Genomic DNA, 25,000 nt, shown 5'->3' with positions numbered 1-25,000 from the left:
AGAGAGAGAGAGAGAGAGAGAGAGAGAGAGAGAGAGAATATTAGACTATCGCTATTATGTCTACTCATAAACTATTCATTTCTATTTTTAAATTTCAGTCACAGATTTTTATTTGGCAAAAATAAACCAACTCACAATGCGTGCCACAATCCTAGCAGCATCCCTCGCTCTTTTGGCATTCACGTCAACAATCACAACAACCCAAGGACAGATATTACCTGACACGGCTTGCTCCTTCTGCGTGGGACTCTTTAGATCAATGGGTTAGTATCTAGGTGCATGTATTATATTCGCAGGTCTGATGACCGAACGCAATTATGGGCTTGATTTAATATTGTTATAATAGACAATATTTCGCGTGGGTTTGAGATTATTTCCATTTCAACAATGAACCAATAACAATTTGGGTTATTTGGCATGCAAATAAGTACACGTCCGTTAATATCGAAGTGTATTTCAAGTCTTAATACGCTTCAACAGTCGTAACGTCACTTCCCTCATAATGACGCATGGTAACTTAGTAACTGGCTCTAAACTATCGGAACAAAGGCGGACGCCCTTATGAATTATTTCTCCGACGAGTATAAAAGCGTATCCAGAGGGAAAAAAACATTAAAATCTGTTCATGCTTTGACTTTGACACATTCTGATTAGAAGACATATGAAAAGTTCTAGCCTGCTTGAAGAATAAAAAGTACCGATTTTCTTTGTTTAGAACCACGATGACCGCCGTTGCTGGGCGACGTGACATCAGACTATTGAATCCAATTGCAGGTCTGATAACCTAAATTGTTCTGTGTCCATTGTTGTGATGGAAAGTAATGGAAATACTCTCAATTCAATGCCAAATATTGTCTATTAATATAATATTATACTAATATCAAGCTCATATTTGCGTTCAGTTATCAGACATGCGAATTTGTACAGAACTCTATGCTTTCGTATTAATATTGATGTAATTTTACGCTGGTTTGAGGGTATTTCCATCTCAATAATGAAGCAATGACAACTGGGGTTCTGCAAATAAATGCAAGTCGGTTAGTATTGATTGATTGCAAAAACATAACATAGCATTCCCTTTGTCGTCCTCTGTTTTAAGAAATCGGAGGTGTGAGACTTTTTGACAAATTGGGGGTCACCTTAATCGATATATCGATATTTGAAATAAAAAGTATTTTAACAGCGCACAGTAACCCTATTCCTCTTTTGCACACATTATTCATGCCTTTTGTTGCAAACTGAGTGAATTCATTGTCCTCTCCGGTCCTTCTTGCCCTCCATTTGACCTTTCCTCTCAGTCGATCTCTTGTTTTATCCTAGCAAAGTGAGTGCAACTCACTCATTTTTAGTTGCCGAACCGAGCAGGAACCGAAGGCGGACGTTCTATCTCGGAATTAAAATTTCTTTCAGTTTCCTTCCAACAAAAGTGAAACAACACACGGATTTTCTTTGCTATTGTTTTAGAACAACTTTGGATGATCAGTTCTTGCATACTAAATAAATGTTTGAATAGTAATATAAACGTTTTAGGTTTTTAGTTTCGTTTGCTGATGTTTTTCATGTGTTTGTTGTAGGAAAATTACATAAATGTATAGCGTCTATGACACACACTGGTTGATCACGAATAGGAGACGAAAATGATTGCACTCAGTTTACAACCTAGTACATCTCCCCCTTTTGGTAAAATGTCACGCTAAGTCAGTGTTTGTCAATATTTTCTGAAATAGTACAGACTTTCAACTTTTACTTCAAAGCTTGTACACCACAGTCCTCAGAATACACTGAAATTGCATCGATTTAATGGGTGGGGGTGCATTTACGATGTATCCAGTATACATATTATGAAGTTTTTTGTAAAGTGGCTATAGATAGAACGAAGATGACGTCAGTGTTATTGTTTTTGCCATCCGCGTTTATGAGTAATTCTCACTAAACTGTATTAACCAGACTATAAACGTTCATGATTACACAGAGTTTTGTGTGTTGGTCCGTTATACTTCCGGATGGCAATGTTGTGAGCTTCTTAGCCAAGCGCACACTATCTGTATTGTTTTATGCCGGTTTTGTACATTAAGTTAAAAAAAATATGGCGCTATGCAAAAGCTTGTTTGGGGTGAATGGGGTTCAGTTTTTTATCAATACGATTATACATCGACATTAACGCAATAAGGGCCATCCTCATCTCATTTTCATCATCACTATTATCATCATCGTAATAATACAAATGTTCTTCCCAATGCAGGATGCTTAAACGTAGAGAGTCCCATGTGTAAAGTCATCGCACTCAAGTTCATCATCATGTATCAAGGACAAAGAATGTGCAACCAATTTTGTGAGTAGAAGTCGCTTACTTTTAAAAGCTTTTCATATCGAAGTGACTATTCTCACCCCCGGGATGCTAGTCTTCATAATAGTAGAATAGTAGTCCACAATTGTTGTATGTTTAATCCAAAGGTTGTAATGCAGTAATTTGTTAAGTTTCTTGTCACAAGTTGCACAATTAAAAAAAAAAATCAATCAAATCCAAATCGCAAAAAGCCGGCGACGTTTTTTTCGGTAATCCAATCGGCCGGGGGGATGAGAATAGAGGCAGCCTTTACTTTAAGCAACACCCATATTTAATTCACGTTTTACTCGTCAAAAATAAAAATTTTTAATTCTTTTTATTTATCACCAATGGAAAATTTGTTTGTCGCTTGTTTGTTTGTTAAAGGTTTTAAGGCGCTTGCGACACATTTTAATCATTTCAGCGCCAGTAAAAAGGAAGAAAACAGAGTTGTCAAAAAGTTATAGATTTGCCTTTGAAAGCGCATGAGAAAAAGTAAGTCAAAGGCGAAGGGTTCAAATAGAGAACAGATGTAAATTCCAAGAGTACACTATCCACTATCCAGTGCACTTAGAGGTTTTATCCAGACACAAGCACAGGGTCCCATATTAAGAGGAATACACACAAATGTTTACAACTCATTATCAATATAGGCTATATATATATATATATATATATAATATATATATATATATATATATATATATATATATATATATATATAATATACCAAAGCATAACAGAGATGATTTACAAGGAGAAAAAAACATATCACCTCCCAAAACTAACCCAATACATTTAACTGTTTCCCTCCCAGTCAAGGACTCCGGAAAGGGTCCGGAAAAAAAACACAAAAAAAACAACAATCCCATTCTAAGACAAAAACAGATAGCAATTCAACCTCGATAATTTTATATCCAAAGGAAAATTCATGATTTGTCGGCTTGAAATAAAACAGAAGTTGACAATAATGGCGTATTTATATTTTTGCACATATTTTCAGGTTTTAACATTGTTTTAATGACGTATATTTTGTATTTGTTTAAGAATATTTCCATTACAACGTAGAGACTTTTATAATTTGGGTGATCAGACTCTACGTGTTCTGCATGGCCCTAAAGATTTATATCAATGGGAGTATAGTACTCATTGGATTCTAGCACGCTCTCGGGAGAAGCCAAAAAGCGTGCTAGAATTAGAATCCGAGCGTGCCGAAAGCCGATGCTTGTGTTGTAACGATTAGATTTTTTAAAATTGGTCACTTCGCTCCAGCGTGCCGTATTGCAAAGCATGTCGTACTGTGGCATGCAAAAATCCATCGAGTACTGCATAAGCTGTACCAATGACAACGTTTACATATTATTTTCCCCATTAGTGTGCGGCCCTCAATATGGACAAGCTGATGACGGGCACAGGTGTAAGGGCCAGCTTCAATGTTTAATCACAAAAAGGAGGCCATCGGGTATTTGTCCTTTAAGTAAGTGCATTATTATTATTATTATTATTATTATTATTATTATTATTATTATTATTATTATTATTATTATTATTATTATTATATTGTTGAGGCCTTTTGCCCACATATATAAAATCGTAGCTATGTCAAGGTCAAAAACAATGTTAAAGAGATATGGTGGAACTTGCACTGTGTACAAAAGATGTCTTCTTTTTGTTGTGTAAAGATTTAGACAATGCTCAATGCCTGAGAAGAGGCATACAGTAATTAATTCTTTTGGTAAAATAAATGCGAAAGTGTTCCCTACTCTGGTAGTTCACGTAGCTCAATTGGCAAAGCACTCGATTCATAATCAAAGGATCCAGAGTTCGGTCTAGATGTGGGTTTTTTTACCCAATAAATAGTAATTGGGTAGTTTGGTCTCTTGGATCGGAAATAGCGATAGACAAGCAAGCGTCCTATCCAAAGAGTGGCGAACAATTGATAATTTCAATTTGATAAGAAAGAAACTGAGATGAACTCTGGCTCCAGAATGAAGCCCAGCGGAACTATTACTATTATTTTCATTTCGAACTCTCAAATAGAGTATTGAATTCGATGGCGTTGGAACACTTTTGGTCCAATTTGCGCCTAAATAAATAAGTGAAAAGTAAACAGTCACGTGGGACAGATTTTCTTCTTGTTCATCTTTCTATCCTCTTTTGAAACCAGTATCTGATGTCACAGAATATCAGTTTTAATCATGTCTCCAATGGTCGTTTGAGCAGCTGTTCCTTTGTGCCCAACAATTTGATACGAGTAGAAGACAAGATAGAACATTGATTTAATTTAGTGATTTCGAGGGGGGGGGGGGGGGGAAGAAATGGATTATTTCAAAGGAAGCAATTCTCTCTCTCTCTCTCTCTCTCTCTCTCGCTCTCTCTCTCTCTCTATCTCTCTCTCTCTCTCTCTCTCTCTCTCTCTTCTTTGTCGTATGGATATCATGTCATTACCACAAAAGCTTCATATTATTTACCATTATCGTCTATTCCACAGACCAAATTTGCTGTGCTCCATAGAGGACCATATAACTCGTACATTGATCATGAAGAAGTTTGCGTTGTTGTTACCATGGTAATGATCTTATATTAAGCGTGGAATGACAAACGTTAATGTGGCATATATTTAGTGCTTTGATTAACAAACCCCGAAATAAAACAAAAGTGAAACATGTCCACAATCTTTCTTTTTTCATTTGCTGAATGAAATTGTGAGTCAAATTGGTCTTTGTTTTGAATATGGCATTCCAAAATTGGCTATGTAATAGGCCTAGAGCTAAGTGTAAATATTAGCAGGTCTGACAACCGAACATAATTATTTTTGTAATGGACAATATTCTGCGTTGGTTTGAGAGTATTTCCATTACAACAATGAGCCCATCACAATTTGGGGTATCAGACCTGCAAACGAAATGGATTATTTCAAAGGAAGCAATTCTCTCTCTCTCTCTCTCTCTCTCTCTCTCTCTCTCTCTCTCTCTCTCTCTCTCTCTCTCTCTCTCTCTCTCTCTCTCTCTCTTCTTTGTCGTATGGATATCATGTCATTACCACAAAAGCTTCATATTATTTACCATTATCGTCTATTCCACAGACCAAATTTGCTGTGCTCCATAGAGGACCATATAACTCGTACATTGATCATGAAGAAGTTTGCGTTGTTGTTACCATGGTAATGATCTTATATTAAGCGTGGAATGACAAACGTTAATGTGGCATATATTTAGTGCTTTGATTAACAAACCCCGAAATAAAACAAAAGTGAAACATGTCCACAATCTTTCTTTTTTCATTTGCTGAATGAAATTGTGAGTCAAATTGGTCTTTGTTTTGAATGTAAGATATATGGCATTCCAAAATTGGCTATGTAATAGGCCTAGAGCTAAGTGTAAATATTAGCAGGTCTGACAACCGAACATAATTATTTTTGTAATGGACAATATTCTGCGTTGGTTTGAGAGTATTTCCATTACAACAATGAGCCCATCACAATTTGGGGTATCAGACCTGCAAACGAGCACCTGTCGGTCTGGAAGCAATTCTTTTTAGTTTAGCATGGCAACAGTATGGGGATAACACTCTTGGATTTTATTTCTGGAGAGTTTATCAACATAATTGAACTCATAGGAATTCACACTTATATAAAGTACTTTGATGCTTTAACAATGGTCCATGTACTTCAGACGTTTCATTCATTGCCCCCGAGAGCAAAATTTCCAATTTATGAAGAATAAATTGCATGTTTCATGACTTAAAGTTCTATACCAGACCTGATTTTTAGTTTTTATTATTTTTAAGGATTTTACGACACTTTCGACATATTTAGGTCATTTCAGCGCCATTAAAAAGGAAGAAAATGGGATAGTCAAAAAGGTGTAATTAGGTATTAAAATCACACGAGAAAAAGTAAGACAAAGGAGAATTGGTTCAAATAGGGAAAAGATATAGATTCCAAGAACATACTATCAGTGCATTTAGTTTGAGATAACCAAAAACTTTCGTCCAGGCGAAAGCACAGGATCCCACTAAGAGGAAAACACTCAAACATTTACAAACCATTATATAACTAAAGCAAAAACAAACAAAAAATAATAATAATAGTAAATAACAGAGAGATGGTTTACGGGGAAAACAAATACATATCACCTCAAAAAACAAAAACTATACATTTGACTGTTTCCCTCCCAGTCGACTCCTGCCAGGGCTAGGACAAAACTAAGTAATCTCATTCCAAGACAAAGACAGAAAGCAACTCGGAAAACGGATAATATATACCTCCTGCTTACCATCCTGTGAACGTGTCAAGGGCAGCATGGGTTAGTTCTTATCATTATATCAGAGGTCTTCTTAAAAATAAAAATAAAAAGATTTTCATTTTCGCCATTGAATCTTAAGTCTCCTTGAAACTGAACATATTGACTTGGAGTTCCATTATAGTATAGCACTCTTTCAAACAGAAAGAAGAGAAAAAGAAAAGAGTAAAGTGCCTTTCCCGATGACACACCCCCGAGCCGGAATTTACTGTCACTCATGCAGTCACAGAAAACACTCTAAGATACAATTTTGTATGGGATTGCTAAAAGAGATAACCAAACCTAACTGCTATTGACGGCACCTTCCAAATGAGTGAAGGATAAAAAGGGGATTTGTAGATGTTTCAAAGTAAACATTTTGGAAGGTGCTTAATTGCGCACAGTATTCAATCGTAAGGAATGGTCTGTTTTTCTTTACCCTTTAATCTTAAATTGTTTTATATATTATATATATATATATATATATATATATATATATATATATATATATATATATATATATATATATATAATATATATATATATATATATATATATATATATATATATATATATTGTACACATAATTTCTCTTGTTTGTAATCTTGTCTAATGCACATACAATGAAAAGAGAAAAAAAAAAAGAAAACACACAATTTAAAAAAAACTCTGGAGTTTTATTTTTTTTTTCAATATTGTCTTATTAATAGACAGAAGAAAAAAAAGCATGACGAAACAAGATACCACAAGATATAGCTCTAATTGCTTCACCACAGGCTCGAACAATACTTTAAAAAATGTGGCTGATAGTATATCACAACATGATAAATAATGAAACAAACAATAACAAAAAGCAATTTTAAAAATGAGGTAAATATAACACTTTAGAAACAGAGAAGCAGGCAGAACATTAAAAACGAAAAGAACAAGCCATATGGAAAAGGACTGTGCCAGATAGATTTCAATAATATATAAATAAGAGGGAAAAAAATTGCCTGAAACCCAAAATTCTTCATTTATAAACAAAATTGATACAAAAGTAAAGATGATGATTTAAATACTATCACACTATCAATGTTAAAAATGTAAATATTTCAGGCACAAAATTTTCATCAGCAAAATTCACACTAAAAAAATGATAAAATTGTTCCACTGGAACACGAGATGATAATTCTGCAGAGGTTAATGATAAAATGTCAGGCCTACATGAATTGTTAAGTTCAAGAACTGAAAAGAGGAGAAAAATCTCTAGTGGATATTATACTATAGAGATGCTCAAGCTGTTTGTTTTATATCGGCAGAAGCTAAGTTTCAAATTGGCTTCTGCCAATAAAAAACATACAATCTGACCATTTCTATAGTGAAATATCCACTCAACGTGCATAAAGTGCTTTACATGGGGTCCCTAGCCAACAGCAACACTTATGTAGGACGAGACATGACATGTAGGTGATATTATAATTTTTTAGGTTTTTGGGAGTTTCCTCTCCAAGACCCATCGCCTGAATAGGTGAAGTGTTGAATTGGCACAGAAACAAATCTGTCCACCCAGCAGTTATAAGAAGCTAGATTTATTTTCGATCTGGTGGAAAGTACTTTGCAAGACTACCTCCCATCTTCTCAAAAGGGCTGCAAGCGTTTTTATTCTCCATTTCAAGCTGCAGAATACAGAATAAAGTGTTGACTTCATAAGCCATAAACTAATTTTTTCTCTGGCACAATTCCTTGTACAATTTCAATTTATTGAGGCGTTTTGTTCAACCTGTATCCAGCACCAAAAAAAGATACCATTTCAACTGTATAATGAAAAAAAACAAAAAACAAAAGAAAAAAAAAGTAATCCTTTGGTAACTTTTAGCTCTTTAGCTCTGATTCCAGTTCTCCGGACTCCTTCATTTCCTGTAAAAAGAAAAGAAAAGAAAATGTCTCTTTGTATGTTAAACAATACTTTCCTGTAAGAATGCAGATTTCCAATTGGCCATAATTTTTAGTCTTGATTCATACTCATCAACAAATGTACTGATATTGGCTCCATCATTACATATCTTGGTGGGTTTCATTAGTTCAACAAGAAGAGCATTCAATTCACTAACAGAAGGATAGAATTTGGATCCAGATGGAGGCTGGATTTTTAAAATTTTTGAATTGCAGTGATAAGGTAACCGAGTCTTTTAGATGTAGTGCAATGTGTTCTTTGCCATAGACTTATTTCGAGTTCAGAGGGTAGTAAGCAATTCGCACTGTCTGTTGAATGATAACAAAAGAGGGATCAAGCCTGATGCCATGATCTTTATGACTCTGAAAGACTTTTCAAGCCAATTATTTCTCATTAGAAAACGGTTTAGAAGGGAGAGGGATTCAGGCGTTTTCTAACTGGTCTTAAAACTTTTAAAAAATCAAACATTAAATGTGGGTTGTGAAATACTAAAATGCTACAAGAACCATTAAGACCTCCATGGGCACAACGAGCAGCATCTAACATTTGTTTTCTGCATTCCTGAACATTTGATAATATATACATGTTGTCTGATAATACATCCAAAAACATGAACAAATACAATTTCCATGCTGATACCCAAACGACCAAACTCAGGGTTGTGAATATATTACTTTGGTGAATAGCATTTACCCCATAATTCCACCCGTCATTTATTTAGTCACAAATGCGCAACTGAAAATCCATAATGCAGTTAAAACTGAGTAGGTCGCTAAAAATATCACAAATTATTTCATTTTGTCAAAGCCAAAAGTACAAGTTTTTGTTGTTGTTTATTTGCTTTTATTTTTGTTTTATTTTTGCTTTTGGTTTTGGTTTTTTTTTGGGTTTTTTTTTTGTTTTTTTTGTTGTTTTTTTTTGTTTTTTGTTGGTTTTTTTTTTTGTTTGTTTTTTTTTTTTTTGGGGGGGGGGGGGGGGGGGGGGTTACAATTTCATAATTATCACATGTAAAATTTATATAAACCTGTTTTATATATCCAAGAAATTGGAGAAATAATAATCATTCTTGTATCAAGTCTTGATGCATTCAAAGAAATGAGGCATGAGAAATTGGAAGCTTTCATTTTTCAACAATTACAGAAGTTGCATGTTTTATCTTAGACTCGGAAAATTTTAATTGACTTCTGTAATCATCAATTAATCAACAAAGAAAGAAAAAACATTCAGGAAAATTAGGATTTAACATTGGTAGTTGGCAACGTTGCAATGGACATATTATTAATTTGAACATTTATATAGTGCTAAATCCACTAAACATGCGCAAAACACAAAACATGTAGGATGAGACATGACGCATGTTAGGCAATTATTTTTTGACAGAGACAACTCTCTTACCAGCCAGGTACTCATTTTTCACCTGAGTAAGGTAAGAAAATGTGAGTAAGGTCTTTCCCAAGCACTCAACTAAGTGCCACTAAGAGCAGGGCTCGAACCAAGGACATTCCGATCCAAAGGTGAGTGTCATACCGGAAGACCACATATCCTCACATTATTATCTTAAGAAAATAAAACTGTGAGCAGTCCTCTTAGGTTTAGGCACATATGGTCTTTTCTTCTTATCATAACAATGCAGACCTTGTCACTTTCTCATAGATAGCAATAATATCAAAGCGGCTCTCTGACTTTACTGGAAGCCTGAGTCATATCATTGTTACCACTTTGATGAATATTGGCAGTTATGATGTAAGTTTGGAGAAAAATCAAACTGGTTGTAAAAAGAGTTAATAGTATACGATGATCTATGATAAACAAAAAAATGACCAATAGATCCACACCTTGATGATATCCAAACCTCCGAGAAGTTCTCCATTTTTGTAGAGCTGTGGGTATGTGGGCCAGTTGGAGTATTTTTTGAGGCCTTCACGAACATCATTGTCTGTCAGGATATCAAAGGTTGTATATGGAACTCTGAAATGATAAGAAAGGAAATCTGATGCACAAGACTATGGCTGGTTGTGTTTAGAATGGAATTTTTTTTTTCTTTTTCATATATATATTTACACACTATGGTGACTCTAACTTGTTAGGAATAGGAGTGTACATTTTCTTGTTTCTTGTGTGTAGCGTAGAAATAATGAATGATTTCCAACCCATCTGTCCATTGTATGGCCTATCAAGAGCATTCACTGGTTGACAAGTGCTCTCCTTGGATACATGTGTGAAAATGGGAAATCGTTGATCAAAGAATGAATATTTTCATTGGCTACGTGTACAAGTATGGGATATCATTGGCCGAAAATCAAGATGAAACTATGAGGATGCATTTCATTGGTAGATCAGCTAGCAGTTTCATTGGACCAGGAATTTCAATTTCGCTATTCAGGGTTTTTGCTAAATGTATGTCGCTATAGAGAGTTTTATATTACTAACAATATATAGGGAAAAAATCGGGACCTGGCTGACATGTCGCTATTGAGGGAATGTTGCAATAACGATTGTGGTAACAGAGAGGTTGCACAGGATCTGGAAGTTGGTAAAAAGCTGATAATAAATTAAAATCAATCTCAAAGAGACAGAAATCCGAGTTAAGCCAGAAATCTTGCACAGATTTACTTGTATAAGAACAGGTTACTTTTTGGGTTTGTTTTTTTGGGGGTTTTTTAGGGGGGGGGGCGGGGGGGGGGGGTGAATTTGAGAGGTCAACAGTGCTTTTGACAAAAGTAAGTGCCTAAAGTCACTGGTTGATAAAATTATTTCTTATGATGTTTTCAATTTTCCATTGTTCACTGACGCCATCGCACCCCCACCCCTCTCTCAAAAGTATTGAGCAAAAATTGTTTGAATAACCAACATAATTTTTACAAATCCTTACCCTGCCTCATCAAGAATCCCTACTATGGTCCGACTGAATCCACAACGAGGAGTGGAGGGGGAACCTTTCATAAATAACACCAAGGGGGACTGGGTAATCAATGCTTTTAGTCTGGATGAGAAGGAACAAATAAATAAATGGTTTAAAAATGACAAAGACATAATAATGGTATATATGTCAAGTCTCAGACATATCAAAGATTTTTCATTTTTATTTAATTTTCAATTGAACTTAAATTAATTCATAATTTACATTCTTTTCATTTCCTTTTACATTTAAAAGGAACAAAATTCTAAATTTCAATAAAGAGAACTTACAAGCTCAGAAACCTCAAAAGAAAAAAGAAAAAAAAAAAGAAAAAGAAAGAAAAACAATATTCTAAGACCCTGACCACAAGACAAATCCTTGACCAACCTGGTGTTTAAATCTTCTGCTTTTGGCAAGGCATCCTTAAGTTCTCCAGATTCAACCATCTCCTTCACAATGTCAAGACCACCTAAAAGTTCACCCTTTGAATAAAGTTGCGGGTAGGTTGGCCAGTTAGAGAATGTCTTTAAACCTAAAACCAAATAAGAGAGACAACCATCCCTGTTGAAATTGCAATATTAATTGGTCTAGCCATCTGAAGCATGACTTCCAGACTTGTAACAAGCATTGAACAATTCAGCACGGCTGTTTCCTTACAAAGACAATAGTATCCAAATATCTTTACAATTTTATACATAAAAAGCCCAAATATTTTTTTGAAAAACGATAGAAATTTTGTTTAAAAATAAAAATAACTGATTAATGATAACTTTCTGAAAAAACAAAACAAAAAAACACACGAGATTTTGACAGTTCAGTCTAATTAATTTCTACCTCAGTGTCATATCTAAAGATACTAATACTGCTTGCTTATATTTTGCCTCTCGATCGGTAGGAAATAAAAATCACAGCCATTTACCAAATCAGTTAAGTTTGGTATTGTTTTGTTCAGGTATGCATGGGACCAGCTCAGTGCACCATTCAAAAGAGAAATAATCTTGATGCGAATTGCAAAATATAATACAATCATAATTACTGAAAGTCTTTACTACATTTTGTAAGTAGTGAAACTTGGATGTAAAAGGGTTTTCCATTAGAGTTTCAAAAACAAAAACAAAAAAGACATCAGTCTTCTGCATTGTGTCCTTGGGACTTCTGGTAAAACAGTGTTCCTGGTGGATATTGAATTGAATTGGATTGTATAAATTATCTATAGTTGCTAAAAATACATATGCATATATCTTTTATTCCAAAACACAAACGAACAACAACGACAAAAATAAAAATAATGTATATTTGTTGAATAAAATCAGATTTAGGCTTTTCATCGACATAATAATTTTAACTGTAAATACATATAAATTAAGTAATATATATTTTACATAAATATAGACATGTCTTGCAGTTTTATTATATATTATGGCCTATGCACAAGAACAGAAAACAGATCTGAACAAGTCTAAGAAGCTGCAAACTTTGTTCCAAGAGACTTTCAAACCGATTCAAATCTGTCTCTGTCCTCACATTGTACTAATGTTTGCAATAGGTGATCCTTGATGCATGAACTGTAAATTTAATTTGATTCTATCTAGCATATCAATGAAGTAATCGTTGCATTACAAAGCACTATGAGCGAAATATGTAGAAATGAATTACAAAATCCTGATAAATCAAAATTCAAAGAAATCTGATTGTTAGCTATCTACTTCAGATTAGAAAAATATTGTTTAAATGGATTGAGAGAAAACCTGAACAAAAATCAAAGAATGTGGCTCATCCACAATTACTATGGTTGTTTCTGATGAATTGCCTCCCCTTTGTCATAAAAGTGGCCGGATTGCACTTTGCACTGAAATAATAACTCACAATACTGATTAAAGGACATAGTCTGAAATGTGCATCAAGTCAAAGACGTGCAACTTACTTCTTAAATGGATGAAATTGGCATAGCAAACACAAAGGGTAGCAATTTTTTGTCTTTTTAGCATTAGTTTAGGTCTTAGCCTAGGTGTATAAATTAATAGCTCTGATAACCAAATGCAAATGTGGGCTTGATTTAATAATGAGCAAGATAGATATTTTGCATTGTTTGAGAGTATGTTTCTTATAATAATGAGCCCATAACAATTTGAGTTTTAAAACCTGCTATTTTTCACTTGGCATATTATAATTTAATCAAATTGTCTTTCTATAGGGACAATTGAATACGATTTTTCTCTTCAAACTCTTAATTAGGCAAATATCAAAAGAATGTATTATCTCATAAAACATTAGATAAAATAATAACACAAAGTACAAAGTAATTACCCTGCCTGACATCATCATCCTGTAAGATATCAAAGGTCGAGTATTTGACATTCTGCTCTGAGAGAATTTGTGTGATTTGGCGGGAAAAACCTGAAAAGAAATGTTTAAAAATTTTTTTACTTTAATTAGTTTGATCAATTCAGTTATTTTTAAAAAGAAAAGCATGTGTCTTAAAGAGTCAGTGCTTAAAATTATAGCTTCTAAATAGAGCAAACAATTTAATTCATTGCAACTGAACAGTGGACAAAACAAGAAATATTTTTCCTTAATTGCTAAAGTCGCTAAAAATCCCCAAGAATAAAATCAACACTCAAAGAGGTAATACACATTATTACATGCATAACACATTATGTTACACAGACTATAACTAGACGGTCAAAATTACATCTGAGAAGCAGTAGGGAGGAAAAGGGATTGGGGGGGGGGGGTCATTGTTTGGTCATGGGTTATCTAGAGTAAAAAGAAATTTTAAGTTTGAGATGTGTCAAAAATGTGAAAACTACAAGCACTAAAATAATATGGCTTACCACATTTTGGTGTCTCAGGTGAGCCTTTCATAAAAAGCATGACTGGGGCTGAGTTGATCAAAGTTTTCAACCGTTCATTTAATTTCTGTGAAAATAATTGGAAAGTAGAAACTTTGTTAAGACATTTTTCTAAAAGAGTTCAATTTGAAAATAAAACTATTTGGGACTTAGCGGAATTTTTTATGTGAAGCTTGATCCAGAGGCTGGAAATATTAGCAAATTTGAATCATGTATAAATGAGATTAAACAACTTAATATTATAAAGGAATATATAAGTTCCAAATAGAAAATGAAAAACCACAATGCAGTACATAAGTATAATAACAGCATCACAGCCTCACCTGTTTAGCAGAAGGCTGGCCCAGATCTGAAATGGAAGTGGCAGAATGTTTGGTGACTTTTGCTGTCACCTCAGCTACATTGGCCCCGTCTACACGGTCAACTTTTTTGCCAGACTGAAAAAAAGATAAAGGGAATATCATTTCATAGATAAGTAAAAATTGCATAAGTGTTAAAATGTTATGCTTTTGTATCACAGCAGTCACATACATGAAATATTCCTTAAGGAAGAAAGATAGCATGTATTTCCATAAACTGTACAGGTTATCAGAACTCGACAAAGACGTGCTCCACCTAGCAGGCTGGTGACATTTGGACACAAGAGGGAAAGGGAATGTAAAGTCTACCTCTTCATAAAAAAGCTTGACTGATTGATGCAGTGATGCAAAAAGATAAAACATATCTCTGTGTGTGCCAAAGTTCCCACTATTATATGGTAAGTTCAATTTGCTGCATTCAATAACCTCTCAGGGATGAAAAATATAAATAAAACTTGGAAATTTTTTAGATGACTGAGATGACACAATTAGATGACCATTGGGTCGTCTCATTGATTTTATATTTAATAAAATGTGATCGACAACACAATGAGAAAATAACTGACTTTAAATTATGTATACTATGTTTTTGTAAAAAAGGATAATGTAAATGTTGGTGCTCGAAGCAGAGTATTAAGAACGCCACTACCACATTATTTCATTCGTCTGTAGTGTTTCATTCATCCTGTTTTGTTGATAAAGGTGAAACCCGAAATGTCCATTTTATCTGTTTCGTATATCAAATTGAAGCTTACATTCAATTTCACATTGTTATTTGTTTGTAAAAAGGATGAGGTTTTCCCATTTTAATAACAAGTGTTGCAAGAGCAGTTAACTTGAATTACTTGATTGAGTGCCTTTTGCCTCATATTCATTTCATACACCTTGGCTGCCTCTTTTATCCTCTGTGTGAAATCCCTCCCTTGAACAGCAAAGTCAAGTGCAGTTAAACCCGTTTTAAAAAATAAAAAATATCACTGTCAAATTGAATTTTCCTCAAAGACGTATACTCAAAATATCAATGAAATTACCATTTGCTGAGCTACTTTACTTTGTGTAATTCTTTCTTTTCATTATATCCTACTTTTATAAAATCTAGATATTGAAATGTATAGATGCTCCTGACCAAACAAAATTGACAGTGGTGGAATTCTTTATAGACTTGCCAACTTTTCAGAAACAAAAATGTAGAAGAATTCTTGGGAAAATTTGGGATTTAAATGAAGATGTGATGATGATGATGATGATGATGATGATGATGATGATGATGATGATGATGATGATGATGATGATGATGATGATGATGATGATGATGGTTTTTCTGAAGTATAAAACAAAAAAAAATCAGAGAACAGATGGAAATTAGGGAAATCATGAACGAGGATGAATAACAAGACTTTTTAAAAGAAAAAAGTGGGACGGATGGCAGATCTGCCTTTACACGATTTGAATGTATAATACACTAACCTTAAGGAAAATGAATGTAGGAGCCGCCACTATTTCATATTTGTAGGAAACTTCAGCAACACTTTCTGCATCCACCTGAGGGGAAATTATCAAAATCTCATGTATTGTGTCAAGGTTATGAATATATTTCCCCATTTTCCCTCTACTGGCTGAAAAAAAAATATAAAACTGAAGGCAACTGTCAAAGAGCGTCTTTTAACCTTATTATCAGACATATTTGAAAAGGGACTACATTTATATCAATGCCTGGTCTGTACATTTTATACTCAGACAAAGCTTGGTTGTTTCAATAAAGAGTAATATTAACGGAAAGAAAAGAAAAATGAACTGTAAGAAAACAAACCGTGATAAAGGTGACGTCGATAAATCTTGGATCATGTGATAGCTCATTTAGAACCTCATTCATGTGCTTACACTGTTCGGCCCACGATGCAGCAAAATGTACAACTGTCAAACGCCTGAGGAATAATAAATTGTTTACTTAAATAATTGAATTATTCCATAGAATATGAATACACTGTTCAAACATAATTTGATTTTATGGACAAAAGGCCATAAATGTCACAGACAAAATTTAGAGACATGTTGAGCCATTACTCATAGATTAATTAGGATTCAACAAATAATTGTGACATTTTGTATTCATGACTTCTGAACTAAAATTTTTTATCCCCAATCCGTGCAAGAGGACTGAAGGAGACAGATTATTCTTTCAAAATGAGAATTTGCTGTCACTAAATGGCCTGTCAAAAGTTATAATTGTTTCCACTGGGCAACCTATCAAACTAATGGAATTTTGGGACTTATAGTCTCAAAACGGTATTCACAAATGTCAAAAAAATTATATCTAAGTTAAAATGAACAGAACTTTGAGTTTTAATTTGTGACACTTTTAAGAAATTATATCAATATCAAATATCAACCAACCCAAGCAAGCTTCATATTTCATATAAATTCAGTTTTTAGTATATTTTCAACCACCCTGTTTTGATGCTGTGTGTTGAAATAAATGGTGAATAGACTATAATGGAGATCAATCTTTTTCAAGAGGTGAAAAAAATAGGATGTGACAGACGGAATCAGAAAAATGCATTTTTTTTTTTAAAATAAGCTTTTATATGTCACGACATATCCACTTAATGGGCTCAAAGTGCTTTACAAGGGGTCCCTGACCAACAGCAACATGTAACATGTAGAACAAGACGTGATGCCTGTTAGGCGATATTACATTTTGTTCCGACAGAGACAACGCTGTTAACGGTACTCATTTTACACCCAGGACCTTCCGATCGGAAAGCGAATGTCATACCACTAGAACACATAACCGCACAATATATTCGGCAATAAATCTATCTGAAATGGATTTAGACAGTTAGAAACATATGGGTTACTCACTAGTAATGAGGCCTCGAAATAATAGTTTCACTTTTTAAGTATGCATTAGGTCGCATTAAGAAACATGAGTGCTTTGGGAGAGTTGGGGGTGTGGGGGGGGGGGGGGGGGGGCAATGAATTATATTGACAAAAGCCCTAAAATTTCTCATATTAGAATTATTTTCCATGAAAGTGGTTGAAGCTAAAAGTAATAATAGTAGTAACATGAATCATTTGGTCAACCCGGGAGACTAATGGAATGGACCAAATTTCGTTTTTTACAAATGTAAGATAATTGTGACACTATTATGTTCATTTGCATCAATTTTATGTATTTATCAATAATTAAAATAATGTTTTTAAAAAACAAAAAACAAACACAAACAAAAGCTATACTGCCATGTCAGACTATTCAGTCCGAGTCTGAATAATCTGTTGATTGTACATGTGCATTGGAATTTGAGTTCGAATAGTCACAGGAGACTATTCAGACTCGAGTCCGAATAGCTGCAGCCATTTTGTAAAGACATGGTCCCTGCCGAGTTATTTTACTGATGTTTTGACTAGCAGCCAGATTACCACATTGGATTACTTTATTTGTAGTTTCCTTTCTTTTACCTGACAGAGGAAGACAGGGGGAATTTATATATATATATATATATATATATATATATATATATATATATATATATATATATATATATATATATATATATATATATATATATATATATATATATATATATATATTGTTTTTTTGTTTTTTTTGTTTTTTTTTTTTAATATATTATTAGGAAGAAGGTGGAGGAGGACTACCAATTGTCAGTCAGATTTTCAATATGATTGTCATTTGTCAAAATTATGACATTTAGGTTCTTCTGAAATCTGGGATTTTCTAATGTAAAGATAAGTAGCATGAAACACTTGATATAAAATTAGAAAATAATGTTTTTATTTCAAATTCCATGGTTTCCCCCTCTATTGCTAATTTATGTGTGGCTTGGTGGCTCAGCGGTATGTGTCTCTTATTGTCACAAAATTAAGCGATGTTTATTCATGGTCTGTGACTAGATCGCAATGGGCTACAGTCATCATGGAAAATTCTGGTCCTAATGTTGTGTCCTTGGGCTTGGGGTAAGTACCGTGGTGCATTGCCCAAGATAAACCCATAGAAATGTTATATATAAATATTCATTTTTATTTAGTTATTTTATATATTTATTGAAAAATCTGTCGTTATGCATTCAATTATGATCGCAATGCTACAATTATAATGATAATATGAGCTGCCCTTTATCTTGATTCATATCCCATAAAAAAAAAGGTTCTTGTTTCGCTTTCTCGTCATTAGGCATTGGCATTGGAGTGGCACCTATGATGACTATGAGTCACTTAAATGATGGACTAAATCTGTGTCACAGTTCTCCCATTCACCTGTGTGACCGCTAGTTTTCGTTTGTGAGCTGCATGCTAAATCCATGACTTGGTTAAATTGAGATATCTCTGGTGTTTATTAACAGAATTTGATAAATTAAACACCAAAATAAAGGGCAATGAACGCTCCATCATTTGGTACAATTGCCGTTTCCCTCCTTAAATTCATTTAGAAGATGTTGTAATGGAAAGATAGCTTAATGTTAGTGGCCAAGAAAATTAAGCCATGTATCATCATTCATGAAAAAAATCCCCTTAAAACATAAATAATCATAAAATTCAGCCATTTTCCTTTCCAATGATACCATTATCAACTTTCAAAACTGCTTCCCTGATACCCTTTGAGCGTTCCATAAAATCACTCATTTCAAAATCTACCAAAGTAACGCCATTTCAGCTTGGACTGCCGTGGTCAGCGTCGTTCATGTGCTTGCTCCTAGCCTAATGACGTCACAGTAGTCAGGGGAATCCCCTTTCGTTTTTTCAGTCAGCTGGATTTAGGTCCCAGTTTCAGGCTGATTCCTATAGTTATTTTTGGGCTGTTTTTAAGGTATAAAAAATTGAATAACTCTGCTTCTATATAACCTAGAGGCAAAATTCAAACGGTTTTATCAATGGGATGGTATGCTGCATCATAGTAAACCAGATTTTATACTGTCATTAAGTTTAAGTGCCTTAAGTGTCCGACTAATGTAATGTGGAATTTCATGCTAAAATTAGGCTGTCATTATTCCCAGACACCTGTAAGTGGGCAGAAAGATTTTAAGCAAAATGCAAAATACCAAATATTCTGGAAAAATGCTAGTGGTTAGTTGTGTCCCAAAACAGTCAATATCAAGTGATTTTTAACACAAGATGAAAGTAAATAGTGATCAACTGTCAAATCCAGCTTTTTTTAATTTTTTTTTATTTTAAAGCAAATGGATCAATGAAATTTCTTATTTCACTTTGATCTGAAAACGTCGAACTGGCAATTCGCCATTTATTTTCAACCAGGAAGAAAGTTGTTAATCATCAAATCTGTTCATAGTCCACTAACCATTAAAATTTTTACTACCTACCTACCTGTTAAGTTTATTGATCATCTTTTGTTTCTATAATTTGTTCATTCTGGCCACAATTTGGGGAATATTGATGATGGCCGGGAATTTATTTTATTCCTCCTCCTCTCTCCCCCCCCCCCCTCTTTTTTTTTTTTTTTTGAGCGAGTCTATTCTTTTCTCCTTTTTTGTTTGGCCTTTTGTTCCGTTTCTAAGCATGAATTTCTTAAAATTGTTTTTTCTCCTCTGTCTGACCATATGGTCGCTCTCTGAATATTTCTGCTTGTTTGCTTTTTAATTATTTATTCTTTTTAGATACTTTTTGATATCGGAGTGGGGACGAATATGACAATTTGCTAGAAAGAGAGAGAGAGAGAGAGAGAGAGAGAGAGAGAGAAGAGAGAGAGAGAGAGAGAGAGAGAGAGAGAGAGATGTGGGGGGAAGGGGGATGGATGGGACATTATCCCTTGCAACACTCTGTGACAAGAAGACTGAATTAAAAACAAGTGGTGGGACCAGGATTCGAACCCACACTTTCGATTCTGGTAAACTTTCCAGGGCAGACAACTTAACGATTCGGACATGACACCCACTTCGAAGTCGACACATATTGTGACCTTTGTGTTGTAGCAATTCACTGATTTATTGTTGGTTAATTTTATGTTTTTATAGATATTTTATTAACTTTCCTTCTTTCTATGTGCATTTGGAAACATTCCATTTTCTGGAATATGGATAATTGTTTAAAATTGCGGAGTTTCAAACAGGTGTCTGGGATAACTAATTTTCGTTATTCCCAGACAGTGACAGGTGTCACAGTACAGCGCTAAAATTATGTGGCTATCTCTCTTTTTCTCATTTCTCTTAAGCAACATAAAACATCTGGCGAACAAAACATCAATAACATTACTCCACTTGGAAGGGAATAGTCTTTACGAAAGTACCGACAAAACCACACTTTGAATTGACAGCAACCGGCAACGCCAAATTTAAAATGTGATTTCTTCTTTCCTTTCAATTTCAACAATCACTAGAGAGGTGGGCCTTTGGCCGACCAACCTCCGCTGCACGTCCAACTCGCCTTGAGCATGCATTCACGTAAAATATAAAGATTTTTTTTAAAAACCTACCTCTGTTTCAAAAACTAGCATCTTTCAACTTTCTAAGAAACATTTTGATTTTTCAGAACTTTAGTTCGTTAAAAAAATACCGGCCAATCTGACCCGTTGAGTCGAATGAAAACGAAATTTTGTTGTTTACACGGTTCAAAGGAAATGTCGTAAATAAGCTTTCATGGACTTCCTGTGTTGTTTTTACAGTGTCACGTGACCTTTTGAGAAATTTGTCGTCTGCTACAAATAATTAGACCGGTAGGGGGTAGATATTTTCGTTGGCGAAGAGAAAAAGTGAGTATTATTTCTTGGACTTGTAGAGAGGCCTAGGGTCCACCAGCAGTCAAGTTGATTGAATAAAAGAAAAAAAGGCCTTTTTTATCCGCCGCCACCACCACCGTGAGAGTGGAGGGGGGGGGGGGGGGGGTGCATGCCGACGAGAGGGAGACGTGTCGATTGGTGACCTTGGTGACGTAGACATCTCAAGGATGCTGGCAGTTGCAGTTGCAGGTGTTCTTAACCCCTTAACAGCGAAGCTAATTTTTTGCTTTTAGATAGTAGTTTGCTTTTATCTTTATTATTGTTAACGGGGAATACAGCGTTTCCACCAAGAGAGTAGTCAGACTATCGCAACTCGGACTTCAATTGTCTATAATAGTTTTGCTGTTACTTGTCTTTTGATGATAGAAGATTTGGTGTTAGGTCAAAGATCGAATTTCGCCGCTAAAAGGTTGCATTGCTACTGGGTTTGCTCTTCCCCCCTACCCACCTTTTTTTTTCTTCTTTTTTTTTTCACCTTAGTATTGTTGATTGCTGCTATTTCCTTTTTTATGATTAGCAAGTGCCGTAGGAGTCTCACTGGATGCAGGAGTACTGCAATTAACCCTTTGCCAGTGACACTGATTTTTTTGTTTTTCAAATAATAGTCTTCATTTATATTATTTTTTAACGCAGAAAAAACAAACGTTTCCACCATAAGAGCAGTAAGAATATTGATAAAAAGCGCTTTGAGCACGTTGGGTGGATATTGCTCTATATAAAAGCTCAAGTTTTTAAATTGTAATTTGTTTTTTGTCTTTTGATGAAAACGGTAAGATTTTATTTTTGGTCCAAGTAAGATTGATATTCGCCTTTAAAAGGTTAAGTTGTTTTGTTTCTTCAGTTTTTTGTTTTGTTTTGTTTTTCAAATGCGGATACGCTGCTTCTTCCTTTTTTTTTCCTCAACTGGCAAGCTATCGCCGTACTTACCCGCATGGCTTGCACACACAAAAGGATACATCTAAGTCACAAAACCTTACATCCAGGTCACAAAATCAGACAACTAGGCCACACATCAAGACATCTCTGTTTCGTTTGTTCCAAGATAGCAAAACAAACCAGACATCTTGGAGTTCGAAAAAGCTTTCCATAAAATATTTGGTATTTGCAAGACCCCCAGAAACCAATTCCCTATACAGCTCTTGTACACGGTTACTTATGACCTTGATTTCTTTCGTACCCACCCCCAAAATCCCACTTATTGTGTGGTATAGGCAGAACATAGTAAATAGCTGGACTGCCACATGCGTGACTAAATTGGCCAAAGAGAGAATCTATACTTTGGCATTAGACACCCATTACCTGATGTCTTGGTTTTTAATCCTAGCCTAGTGAGAGAGAGAAAACAAAACAATCATACATGTATCTGCAAACAACAGAACGTTTTCATTTTACATTGAGATGGGAAGGGGAAGGGATAACATTATGACAGAGAGAGAGAGAGAGAGAGAGAGAGAGAGAGAGAGAGAGAGAGAGAGATGGGCGGGGGGATGGGGGGATAGTAAGGGGGAATGGGTAAAGATGAAAGAAACAATGGGTTGCCTGATGACGTAGATCAAAGGATTGTTACAGCGGTGTTCACGGAGCGTACTTCGTGAAATTTTAACCTTTTACAGTGACACTGATTTTTTTCTCCAGATTGCTTATGCAGAATAAATCGTTTCCACCAAGAGAGCAGTAGTAAGAGTATATTTCGACTCGGGCTTCAATTAAACTATAAATCGCAAAGCTTGTCTTTTAATGATAACATTAAGACTAAGATCTGGAGTTTGGGGAGTGTAAGATGGAATCTCGCCATTAATGGTTAAAATTGTTTTGATTTAAAAAAAACAACTCACACACACACACACACGAGCGCGCGCGGTCACGACAGCGAGGACCATCACTGACAGAATGTTGCAACGGTAAACCGGTTTACGTGTACATAGATCCTGAGGCTAGATGCCCGTTACCGTGTACGTAGGCACTCCCAAAAAAAAGGAAGAAAGAAAGAGACACACACACACATATACTCACATACACACACACACACACACACCACACACACACACAGTCTCGCATCCTCTACGAATTAATTTTGCGCACCAATTTTTACTGCACTTATGCACCAAATTGCATACCTATCTAGGGACACTTTTTTCCGTATCATTTTCTCAATAAACTTTTTAAAAAACCTTTGTTTTGCGCGGCTATTGCGCGGCAGGCGGCTGGCACTAGGGGGCACCAACCTATGGGTCAGACGAGAAAAACACACGATTTAGCGAGGAATGAATCATGAAAATATTTAGGATATAATTTCAAACACAACTTTTGAAATTCATCAAGGATTGTCTAGTACCGAATGTTTTTTTATAGAAAACAAATGTATCTTCAAATCTAAACTGCTTTTGACGGTAAGCGGTGAGTTTTTATTTATTTTTCTGTCCAAACGAATTATTTGTCCTGGTTATAGAAGCTAAGTATTGGTAACCGGCTCAGCTCTCTAGTCACAAGTGAAAGATATCTCTCAATTTCAATTAAAGCATACCCTCCAGCATCCGCGACGACTTTATCAAAACGATCTTTATCGTTCACGAGTTCAACTGTGTTATCCATAACTTTTTGATTCAGGGCTGGAGTGTAGATAGGTAAAATTTTGAAGACTTTTCTTCGAGGATGAGAAAGCGAAACAAGAACCTTTCAGAGAAAATCGACCTGATATTTGACCCGGAAGCTTTATATAAGTGTAAATTAATTTTAACAGTTACTTCTCTTGATAGTAGGTACAGCCCTCAGTGGCTTGTCTCATAGGCGAGCTATAGTGGGACAAAAAGCCAGCTGGGGGCGTCACCCCAGCGAGGCACAAGCTAGCACAAGTGAGACAACTTTTTTTGGCGGGTTAAAGTGCGCATGCGTCAATGCAGAATTACCAGTTTGGCAAAAAAAACGATTTTAACTGGGTTTGATATTTTGGTATTTGGGGAGTCTTTTGCTAAAATTAAGTGTAATTTTACCTAAATGATAGATAATTATAAAGTATTGACGGCATAACAAACAATGAGAATGTTTTCTTTTATTATATATGCATTTTTGCAAAAAAGAAAGCGATATCTATAATATTTGTCTTTTTTCCAAAAGTAGTATGGCATGTTTTATAAGAATAATCTCACAACCCTGGCATATCTGCCCGCCCTTTTCAATCTCAAGATGGCGAACTTAGTAGGCATCAAATACGAGTCAGGGGAAAAAATTAATTACCCCTGCTCGGACGCCGAGTTTGTTCTCCTGAACAATGGTGAGCTTGATGTATTATTTTGTTGTTGTTGTTTATATCTTGTTTAATGCATCCTCTAGTTGATTGGCACCATTATTTTAGTCGGAATACTTTTGCTTTCGCCGTAGCCGTAACCAATGTGAATGGGATTTTTAGTTTGTTTACAAGTGTCTATTTTCAAACTATAACCACACATCACATAGCGAAAGGAATAGCTCCATTTGTGTATAGGTAGTAAAGAGAGAAGAATAAATGCTCGAATCTATGGAAAAAGCTGAGTTCTTTGAGATGTTATTGGATTGAATTCCCCATTAAAAGTGTTTAAAACAGGGCAGCCGCTGAGTCGG

The 25,000-nt window shown here is 34.9% G+C and overlaps 2 protein-coding genes across 3 annotated transcripts in view; one reads left to right on the top strand and one right to left on the bottom strand.

Annotated features, from left to right (window-relative positions):
* Positions 1-5,588, top strand: part of LOC144963858 (uncharacterized) — an 11,782-nt gene extending 6,194 nt beyond the window's left edge. The window contains exons 2-6 of one of the 2 annotated variants that reach the window (XR_013643726.1): positions 99-263; positions 2,243-2,332; positions 3,702-3,803; positions 4,818-4,895; positions 5,412-5,588. Coding sequence is in view for 1 of the 2 variants with exons in the window: in XM_078897807.1 (XP_078753933.1) it covers positions 137-263; positions 2,243-2,332; positions 3,702-3,803; positions 4,818-4,840 (342 nt within the window). In the remaining variant the exon portion in view is untranslated. Of the gene's footprint in view, positions 1-98; positions 264-2,242; positions 2,333-3,701; positions 3,804-4,817; positions 4,995-5,411 lie in introns of those variants that run through there. The other variant, XM_078897807.1, reaches the window with a different exon arrangement.
* Positions 5,589-7,265: 1,677 nt separating this feature from the next.
* On the bottom strand, positions 7,266-24,121 carry LOC144966577 (glutaredoxin-3-like). Its single transcript, XM_078903258.1, has 10 exons — positions 23,928-24,121; positions 16,466-16,580; positions 16,123-16,197; positions 14,620-14,733; positions 14,279-14,363; positions 13,752-13,841; positions 11,832-11,976; positions 11,418-11,528; positions 10,381-10,513; positions 7,266-8,508 (listed from the first exon to the last, which is right to left on the bottom strand). The coding sequence occupies exons 1-10, from the start codon at positions 23,993-23,995 to the stop codon at positions 8,464-8,466; spliced, it is 981 nt and encodes a 326-aa protein (XP_078759384.1). The 5' UTR covers positions 23,996-24,121; the 3' UTR covers positions 7,266-8,463.
* Between the last annotated feature and the right edge of the window lie 879 nt (positions 24,122-25,000).

This window comes from Berghia stephanieae, chromosome 2, assembly GCF_034508935.2.
Source record: "Berghia stephanieae isolate SIO BIC M18660-M18661 chromosome 2, UCSD_Bste_1.3, whole genome shotgun sequence".
Classification (NCBI taxonomy): Eukaryota; Metazoa; Mollusca; class Gastropoda; order Nudibranchia; family Aeolidiidae; genus Berghia; species Berghia stephanieae.
The sequence above is the reverse complement of the archived record's forward strand: the minus strand, read 5'-3'. Positions and strand labels throughout refer to the sequence as shown.

What these genes read in the sequence shown, in the direction of transcription:
- LOC144966577 (XM_078903258.1), bottom strand. Translation starts at nt 23,995, where the DNA reads ATGGATAACACAGTTGAACTCGTGAACGATAAAGATCGTTTTGATAAA. An exon ending in TCGACGTCACCTTTATCACG is followed by an intron (nt 16,198 to 16,465) that starts GTTTGTTTTCTT and finishes ATTTCCCCTCAG; the next exon opens with GTGGATGCAGAAAGTGTTGC. An exon ending in GCCAGCCTTCTGCTAAACAG is followed by an intron (nt 14,364 to 14,619) that starts GTGAGGCTGTGA and finishes TTATTTTCACAG; the next exon opens with AAATTAAATGAACGGTTGAA.